The sequence below is a fragment of the Trachinotus anak genome, unplaced genomic scaffold (genome assembly GCF_046630095.1).
Source record: "Trachinotus anak isolate AG129_WGS33_773 ecotype Australia unplaced genomic scaffold, CSIRO_AGI_Tana_v1 ptg000004l, whole genome shotgun sequence".
Lineage (NCBI taxonomy): Eukaryota > Metazoa > Chordata > Actinopteri > Carangiformes > Carangidae > Trachinotus > Trachinotus anak.
The window spans coordinates 10,837,340-10,847,500 of NW_027273855.1; the positions used below are offsets into that span (position 1 = coordinate 10,837,340).

Genomic DNA, 10,161 nt, shown 5'->3' on the forward strand with positions numbered 1-10,161 from the left:
AGGAAAGGGAAAAAACTAAGACTGAGAATATGAGGAGGAAAAGCCTCAGTGATGCTTTGGAGATGCCTGTTTGTATCAGCCCAGGCTCATAACATCAAATTCTCTGGCACCTTATAGATGGAAGAGTGTTATATAAATGCAATGAGTCTGTGCAGAGACAACCCCATTCTGATTTGACAGGCGAATTGCATTTACACCTATGTGGCTTTGGGAGTCTGGAGAAGTAGAATCATGGTTTGGTGCTGCACTGCATCAATATATGAATATATGAAACATGAAACTGTGCTGTGGGTTCCTCTCACAAGAATTAGTAAAGGGTCTGCAGCAGAGTAGGGAAATATGTTATAATGGGCATGAAAGTCCTCTTTATTTCCTTATTCTTTTTCACATTGTTTAAACATAATGTGAGGTGACTGATAGTTGGAGAACTTTAACTGTATGTGTCGCGGTGATTGACTGTGGTTAGAATACAAGGATTTAATAGCAGGCTGAAGAGATGACACTTTGGAGAGACCCTGTTGATACATTTGGCATTTTGAATCCATTTAATTTCAGATTCTGGACCAATTCAGCAACTATGAAATATTCTGAACATCCTGTTACTCTGATTTCATGGCTCTGGTGGAGTGTTCTCCTAAAGCTGTGTTCACACCATGGCATCAGAGTGGGAAACACAGGGAAGAGCTTTTATGAAGATTATGGCCACTGCTTGTCGCGCAGTCACGCCAGATTAATTGAAAGGTTGTCTAAAATTGATTTTTATAATAAGTAGTATTATTATTCATGTAGAAACTCATTAACAAGTTAAAACCAGATACTACCACTGATAGTAAAACTGAAGCCATTTTGGCAGCGGTTTGTGGACACATCTAAAGTTATATAAACTGGGAGATTTTCTAGCCTTCCTGGTCCCCCATACCTCCTACTTGTAATTGCAAGTGGGAGACTGACATTAACAGTATCTATTTTCAATTCCTACACATACAGTGAAGGCCTCATAACTAGAAAGTGGAAAAATACTCTCCTCTCACCTGTTGTGGGGCAAGTCTGTCCAGTGTGACTCTGGTGGGAAAGAGACTGGTGCTGCTGGGAATGTGCAGGGTGCTGTTGGTGCTGACCATGTTGACTGTGTGCCTGGTGTTGACTGTGGGTGGAGTGAGGGGAGAGGTGCTGCTGAGGGTGGTGGGGGTGGTGCGACGCCTGGCCGTGGTTGTGTTGGTGGTGGTGGCCCGCGCTGCTTCCCGCACCAGGAGAGTGCTGGTAAGAGCAGGCGGTCCGGGCCTGCTGGCTGGAGTCAGCAGGCAGACCCATCAAACCTGCCAGAAAAAAAAGAATTTAAGGTAACGTCAACAAACAGAAAAACTTAAATCTATTTGTGACTAGATGGACAAACTGATCTGGGAAAATTACTTTTCACTTTTCATCCAAACAAGGTGCTTCCCCCAGCTTTTTTCCACACAAATTTACACCCACTAATATTCACTCAAGCTCAAAAGTAATCATCTAAAAATTACATTGAAAACCACTTTTTGACTTATGCTACAGCTAAGAAGAAAACTGAGGTAGGTATGTTTTGTGCTTATGTATTCCAGTAATTATAAAATCACAAAGCATATTCCTTATGCTCAAATCTGGATGTGTCTCCAGATCGAGGAAAAGGAAATGATGTACAGAGGACGGTTTTACAAGTTTGTGGGCTTTCTTTGCTGCACAGATTGACACCTCTTCTATAATATGTCAAGATTTAAAAGAGCTGTCTGAGGTTGTGTCTTCTTTTGTGTATTATTTTGTGTGAAGATTGTAGCTCTACCAAACAACAAACCATGGGTAACCTGAGCTCAGAAAAAAGAAACCCCTTTTCAAAGGAAATAGTCAAGCAGATAAAGTGATCTCTAGAGAAGAAAAGGATGAAATTAACAGGTCTAATAAACTGTGTAGGGATAAAGTGGGATGATAGTATTAAAGTTCTGACTTTCTCAGAGCTTGTAAAAGGATTAGGTTGACATCGCTTGCCACCAGAAAGTGATGTTGTTTTGAAAAAGTTGAGGTTTCAGTGAGTAACTATATATTAAGATAATCATTGGATGTAGATACACCATATTCTGAACTGCCTGTCACATCTTCTATATTTTTCGAAAATTTAATTTCTTGGTTTATTTTCAATTCAAGTCAAATTGCCATAATTTGGGAAACTTCCCATGTGGTAAGTAACCCTACACAATGTAATGAGTTCAGGTCAGTGGTTATCCAGTTCGTTATGAACATCTCTTTCTCTGACTGACACACGCGCACATGCTCATCTCCCTCATCAACTTATGGATTTTATATGTTATGACTGAGAAACGGCAGCGGATTCTTGTGAATGGCAGTTTCTTGGATGCAAGGGGTCATCCCAAGAGTGTGTTTTATTTTTACTTTTCATCATGGATACTGACAGCTGCAGAACCTGTAAAGCAGGAAGCTACCTTGTTAAATTTTCAGACAGTGCTCGATTGTTGTTGTTCTTCAGGCACGCAGTTGGACCACAGTTGTGCTACAGAACAACAGCAGGAACAGCAGAATTTTTTTTTTGTAATGCCAAGTAAGTTATGTGAGTGAAAGGTAGTTTGATATAGTGTTCAACAATCATTTAAGGTTGGAAATAAAAACAGAGATGGTCATTAAGTGTGGCCAGCAGAGAGTGCACTGTCTGCACAAACACAATTTCTGTTCTGTCACTACATTTGTTCTTAAGTTGTTCATATCATTTGTTGAGGGTCTTTTGACCTTGTCTTTTATCTGGTGCTCCACTGCTTATCACTGAAAGACAGGAACAGTGCTGTTAAGATCTCTTCAAAAATCAGTTAAGTGAAACAGAGAGACTGGAGCTCTTTTTGTGACCAACAGATCATAAGGAAATCGATGAGCATACTGAGTTTCTCTGAAAATGTTGCCATCAGGGAGTCGTTACACTTTACCTGCTTGTACAAGTGTCTTTTTATTCCAATTCCTTTATTTCCTCTGCTATGTGACTATTCAATGCTTTATGAAAAATTGTTTTATCTGTTTATTTATTCATAGTTTACTGCATGTCCATGAACACACAATAACTGTCTTGTTTGTGTTTTTCCTGTGTTTAACTATGTCTCCACGCCAGCAACAAATGTGTAATAGGATGAAACGATAATGTGATAACATTTTTTATGCAAACTGTCAAAGGTCAACTTCACAGTGACATCATAATGTCCTGGAAAAACACTTATGACCATATTTCCTGCAACTTGAATGTTTGGCAGAGGCATATAACCGCAAGCCGCTCATTCTAATTCTAGTTTATAATATTGGAAACATGGCACTTTTATTTAAATCCTTTTGAGTTTTGTTTTTATGAGGATGAAGCAGAATAAGAATCTTGCACAAAATGACTGCAACCCCACCTGAGTCAGTAAGAGTTTGGTGTGTGGTCTTAGACATACTGTGGTTTTTCAAAGCAGACAATGAGCTCCACTGTCCGGGTGACTCTTTGTGACTCAACTTCTCAAATACAATGACTGCTGACACGATTTCCTGCTATGCCTCACACTTCAGGGACCCTGTCGAGCATCTGCTATATCCATTTTCTGTCTCTGTGTTATATCCATTTTCTTTCTCAACTCGTATTCTCATTGTCTCATCTCTTCTGTGTGTGTGCTCCAGACCACAAATTGAAGGGGACCTAGGCAGAGGCTGAATCCAGGGAGCAGTTGTGGAGCTCACCAGAGCGCATCAATCTCTTTGGTTACAGAACATACATTGCAGATGTGTATGGGGAGAAGAAAAAGAGAAGGAAGGTGATAGGAGGATGGTGGGATGGTGGGGGGTCCAAATGGGAGGAGGCCTGGTGACCTGAAAGCTTCAGGAAGCAATTAGCGAGATGCTTCACAAACTTAAGAACCAATCTAATTAGCTGCTATCAAAGCTGCAGAACCCTTTGCTTTGCTCGACTGCAGATGTGTTTGAGAGTTTTTTTTCTCCTTCTGTTGAATTCTTCTTAATTGCCTTTACTCATTTGACTGAGCGAGTGGTAAAAGGCAGATATGTGGAACAACACATTGTTTGTTTATTAAAATACAATAGAGTAGGAGTAGTGTGTGGAGGTTAATACTGGAATGCTTTTATTGCTTGGAAAGCAATGTTAAATTCTTTCAATTTCAATAAGAGCTTAAGCTTGACAGTTAATTATGTCCATGAAGCCTGACATAGAGGTTCACATGTTTTATGTTGGACGGACACACAGGAACTAAACACACTAATCCACATACAAAATGAGAGTTGACACCCACCTTGTGAGAAAGACTGCTCAAAGACGCACTTGTAAAGACTGCGGAAAGAAGCACTGAGGTCCTCGAAGTCTGAGAAACAGAGCTGCTTGTCCCGCGACTCTGGGACGGGCAAACCATACTGGGGCTGTGGGGGAGGAGGGGGAGGCGGCGGGGGTTGGGCGGGCTGCTGAAGGCTCCTGGACTGGGATGAGGGCTCTGAGTGGCTACTCACCTTCATGGCGGACAGATAGAGAGAAGAAAGAAGAGAGACAGGGACAAACTGTGAGAAGTACAAAAAGACAAACTGCGAAATCAGAGGTGTCGGTTTTTAGTGTTTCATTCTTTCTCCACACCCATTTGGCAACCCCAGAAAATGTCTCGTGACTCCCTCAGGTTGAGAACCACTGTCATAGATACTATTCTAAACTGTTTTGGCATCTGAGAAGTCTTAAAAACTTGTAGTTTACTCAAACTTAATTTCAGGAGTGGTATTTTCAGCCTGAGTGGTTTTATAATTCAAAACTGGTCTAATCCCACAAAGATTGGCTTGTTTTGGTCAATCTGAAAACAAAATGATATACAGAAGCAATTTTTAAAAGTCAATTTTGGACTGATGATGTTAGCAATATTCACTTTGTTCCTGAGATAAATTTAAGAGGCATTTATGTTACTAGAATTTTAAGTTATACAAGAATTTGCTGATGTTGCCATGACACCGAGTCAGGTAGTCAAATTAGGTACCGTTGGCAGCTTGGTTGAACCAGTGTTACCATGAAGATGATCTCTGAGGTAAATGGCCGCCCACACTGAGCCTGGTTCTGCTCAAGGTTCCTACCTCTTAAAGCCAAGTTTTTCCTTGCCACTGTCATCAAGTGCTCGCTCATGGCGGGAATATTTGGGTCTTTATTAATGTTATGACCCTGGCTCCAGTGGCAAAAAAAAGGGAAACACACCATGATTAGAATTAATGAAATTAATTATTTTTTATTTAAAAAATTTAAAAGTGGGGAAGCAAAACCTTAAACTTGACAGTGAGGGGAGAAGAACAGGTCACATGGCCTGCTTGGCCAAGTAAAGAGTGTGAGTGAATGTCATATTGGAGTGGACTGCTGCCTGTCAGTCAACACACAGGGAAACAAAGACTTTCTAGTACCTGAATGTAAACCGAGGAACTTGAATTTCAACTGGGAGAGCTGCACTGTAAAATGCACTGCACTGGTAGAATTCAATAATAATGACATTCCATTTCTAAGAATTTAATTAACTTTTAAACTTAGATGAAGTTGTGCCTTTCAAATTCAAATTAATTAAATCTACAAATCATTTTTTAATTCAGTCATTCAGTATGATGATTATACCAAATTCAGTTTTATGCAATCAAAATGAAATCTTCCTTGAGCACTAATTTCTTTTCATTTCTGTCTCATATTGTGACTGCAGCCTGTCTTCCTCCACCCTCAATCACCTCATCCTAGCTGTCATCTTCCTCATCATCCACCCAGCAAATACAAGTAATTTGCTGTGATCAGTGTGCCTCCACAAATATAAGCCAACTTAGCACGTCACATCCCCCACACATCTACCTCCACCCACTAACGGCAGCCTTTCCATCAACTCTCTTGGTGCCTTTGAGATCTCTGCCAGTGATGCCACCAGTAATCACCGTCAGTCAGGAAGGTATCACCTGCGCCAGGTAATGAGGCAGAACTAACCCTGATCCCACTGGACTAGACCACAGATGAGGTCTGAAACGATAGAGGAGAAGGGCGAGGGGTGGAGGAGGCGATGCAGGGGGGAGGAAAACAAAAGATGGCCTCTAGAAATGAGAGGTTAACGAGATGAGATTGCACTGACCTTTACTAATACAGGTGGGAGGTGAGCGGGGAAAAGTGATTGATGGTAAAAAGGTGAGCAGCTGTTACAAGGGGAAAATAATGAGGGGGTGGGATTTTTCAGCACTTCTGTAATTTTGGACCTAATGTTTTTGGACCAAGACTGGCCTTTAAAATTATGTTACATTTGGTTTAAAGAAACAGATACAAACACTTTGACAAACGTGTCAAATGCACTACAGATTTTACAAAAGTCTCCATAAGTCAATTAGACGTAATGGAACTTTAATGACCGCAACGGGAAATTTAATATATTGCAGCATCATGGATGTTAGAGCATAATAGGATACACAGAATAAATTAGACTGAAAAAAAGAATTTACAAAGGAATATATCAAAGTGTTCTCAAAGGTTTGTACTGCTTGACATTTATTCAAGTCTTCTAAGTTTGAGGTACTTGTACTTAACTTGAGAACTTCTTTCTGGTAGTAGGCCTACATATTTAAATTCAACTACATTTTAGAAATAAATATTGTACATTTACTACACTACATTTATTTGTTGGCTATAATTTTTCAGATTACATAAAAAATACATAAAAAAATATACAATAAGCTAATTAGATACAGGTGCTAGCACTGTCACCTCACAGCCAGGATGTCAGCTGTGATTGGTCTAGTCGTGTTTCACATGTCAATGAGTTGTTTGCAGTTCCAGCAAAGAGAAACTTCCCCCCTTAACCTCTCATGTGGTTACATTTAAATAAAGGTTTCAGGTTCACACAAGATTATCCAATCTTCCAATCTGAACCAAAGTTTGAGAGGCAGAACTTTAGTAGCGATTTATCTTGAGACCATAGAATGGGATCCAATTGCTAGGCTGGAAAACACTGGACTAAACTATATATAAAGTATTGAAAAGCAGTCCCGTACTGACCAGCTATAACAGTAAAATTCTACTGACACATTGTTTCTGTATTGAGAATCTCATAATGTCATCACAGAGCCATAATGTGTACTTTTACTTGTGATACCTGAAGTACATTTTGCTCATTATACTGTAATACTACTTAAGTAGGATTCTGAATGCAGTGCTTTCACTTGTAATGGTGTTTAGATTGCTGTTCCAGTACTTTTACTTAAGTAAAGGATCTAAGTTATTTTTCCACCACTAGTGAAATCAGTGCTTCCACAGTTGAAACATCTCAGGCAAAGAAATCCAGAAATCAGGCTGACTAAATATAATATACTGATATAATATATTGACTTCTTTGATATTATATATGCCTGGATTTCCCAGTTCCCAATTTAAGTTAAAAGACAGAATTTTGACCCAAAAAAAACCAAAACTTTGCATTTCAAATTTAGGGAACGATTGATAGGGCAACAAATCCACTATTAAGTAAGAATGGTATATATCACACTGTTCAAACCACCAGACTCAAATGACAAAAATGGTGATGGATCAGATGAAATATTTTGAAAACTTCTTTCAGTGGTAGACGAAGTATTCAGATCTTTTACTTGAGTAAAAATACCACACAATAATACAAACTAACTAACAGATTGAGCAAGTGGTAGATCAGTAACTCCCATGTTCTGCGAGGTAAACTAAGTGTTTTTGTCAATGGAGGCAATGGAGGTTTTGTCAACGGGAAAACAAAACTGAGGTTCAAAAATCCATTATCACAAAGACTCCGGGTTCATTGCTCAATACTCTAGCTACATTTTCTTGATCTGATGAGCCTATGGTAAACAGTTTGTTGTTTACACTTAATATTTTGCTCTAAATCTGAATTGCTCAGCATGGGACAGTTTATGTCTTGACAGATGGATTGGCTAATCTACCCCTTCCTTCATAAAAAGGCAACTTATTATCATCTCACACATACACTGCTTGAGACTAATCAATTCAAATAGCCGAAGGACCTTGTTTTGTAAAGGATGAAGAATCACTTAAACAGCCAGTGTGAAATCAGGCCAAATATGTCTCAGTGTATCAGTGGCCTGCCAAGTCTGGAGTGTACTTTACAATGGCCAATACCGTAGGCACCGTAATAGTAGACGATATGGCACAGATTTGATTTAAATAAACCTCAGTGTGTGTGTGTGTGTGTGTGTGTGTGTGTGTGTGTGTGTGTGTGTGTGTGTGTGCATGTAAAGTGCATGGGATGTTGTAAAAATCATGGTTAGTGTGAGTGGGGTGGCCACTGCTTATGTCCTTTGGTTCAGGCCTCTGACAAAACAATAACCCACATACACACTGCCCTGCCCCTAAAAAGCCACAGAAACAGCACAATCTCAAGTGTTTTGTTTGTCTAACAAAATGAGTTTAATTTTAATTATATACAATTGTACCCCTTTATTTTAAATTAACTAATGTTTGAGTGGTCAATCATTATTTACATACATCATAGGTGGTTATGGCGAACTGTCAGCACCAATGGATGACTAATGTTTCTTAAAGTTTTATTTTCGTGTGATAGAAGCACCTTTCCAAAGCATACTAGCATTTACTAGTTTATTTGTGTGTTTATTTGTGACCCTGAGGGGTGTAAGGGGTTGCCAACAGTACTGATAGTCGGCAGCAAAACAAAATTCAGTTCACAAGCTAAATAATCAGTGCATATGAATGCAACATTGACCAACAGGCAACTGAGTTTTCAGTCAGTCTGCACTTTCAACTGCATTTCTGTACCTCTGAAAGGAAGTGATAAATACAAAAATCTTTTTGGAAGGGAGCAATTTGATTTGTTTGAGGAGCCAAAATAAATTCTCTGAATGGGAAATACAGATTTACATTATCCTTTTGACTGAGTGTGTATCTATGTATCTCAAAGTAAAACCACAGCAATAAAAATTAAAGATTTCTTTTCCTCATGCCATCTGTTTAACTCTACTGATAAAGTACAGAACATTACATATGCCATCTAAGGACACTGAATGTGCTCTGCAAAAGACCACTGAAAATATATTTGCTTGCAAAGTCTGAGCATGAAACAGAAAATGGGAATTTCAGCAGCGTACAGCATAGTTAGCTGGTTACCACCTCCTCAGTCTGCCAAGGCAGCAGCAGACACCTTCTGTGCTGACTGAGTGTCTGGACCGGTGACTGAATCATCCAGATTATGTGAACAAATAACATACGATACAAATCGTTTTAGTTGGAATGCTGGTAGTTTAAAAATTGTCATTTCAAGATATAAAAAAAATTAAAAATAAAACAATAAAAAAAGAGAACGAAAAGGGGGGAGAAAACACTGGCCCTGCTGACATGTCCTTCAACCAGACACCATGTCTGTAGCAGCTTCAGGTCAGATGTTGTCCTTGTGCAGATAAAAATAAGAAAAGATAAATACTCCTGCAGCAATCATTACACTGTCAGCTGAAATGAAGAAAAGATCTTACTGGTGTGTAGCTGTGTACGTTGCTGCCGCTGCTGACGGCGGTGTTCAGGTTGTTAAGGTTGACGGACGCCAAACTCTGCTCCGAAAGACTGTTGCTCAGGCTGCCGCCCAAACTCCCGGGACTCTCACTGCCCTCTGCTTCAGGGTTGTAAAGCGCAACCTACACACACACGCGCACACACATTTCCATGATCTATGTTGACGTGACAGTATGGGTAACATACAGGGCCAACAGTTTGAAGCAATGCATCATAAACTTCTTCAAAGGCATACATTTATGATTTTATTGTTCCTCCTTGTTACTCTCCTTCATTTTGTCCATTTGCCAAGTCACATCCATACTGAAGTGAACACTGCCCAGCTCAAGAAGTTACCTATGCACCATTAACTTGAGAGACAACTCATGGGGAAATATGGAAATTAAAGTGCTGAAAGCAAATTAACCCTGCTGCTGCATAAAAGCCCAGAACCTAAATGTTTTTCCTTAAACATGGTGATTTTAATCTAATGTTCTGATCCAGAAACCACTGGGTAACAGGAATTACTTTGTTGTCTGAGAGTCTGGCACCAATGAAGACACAAGTTTCACTTCAGAGGAAGTGTACTGCATATTGTCTTGTGGTGACAGATCGCATGGCTTTTA

At 39.6% G+C, this 10,161-nt stretch overlaps 1 protein-coding gene across 4 annotated transcripts in view; it reads right to left on the bottom strand.

Moving 5' to 3' along the window:
* LOC139620371 (forkhead box protein J3-like) overlaps positions 1 to 10,161 on the bottom strand; it is a 57,675-nt gene that overhangs the window by 6,759 nt on the left and 40,755 nt on the right. For all 4 annotated transcript variants that reach the window (XM_071475806.1, XM_071475808.1, XM_071475805.1 and 1 more), the window contains 3 exons: positions 9,520 to 9,678; positions 4,302 to 4,512; positions 1,032 to 1,316 (listed from right to left, as the gene is read on the bottom strand). In XM_071475806.1, coding sequence (XP_071331907.1) covers positions 1,032 to 1,316; positions 4,302 to 4,512; positions 9,520 to 9,678 — 655 coding nt within the window. The remainder of the gene's footprint in view (positions 1 to 1,031; positions 1,317 to 4,301; positions 4,513 to 9,519; positions 9,679 to 10,161) is intronic.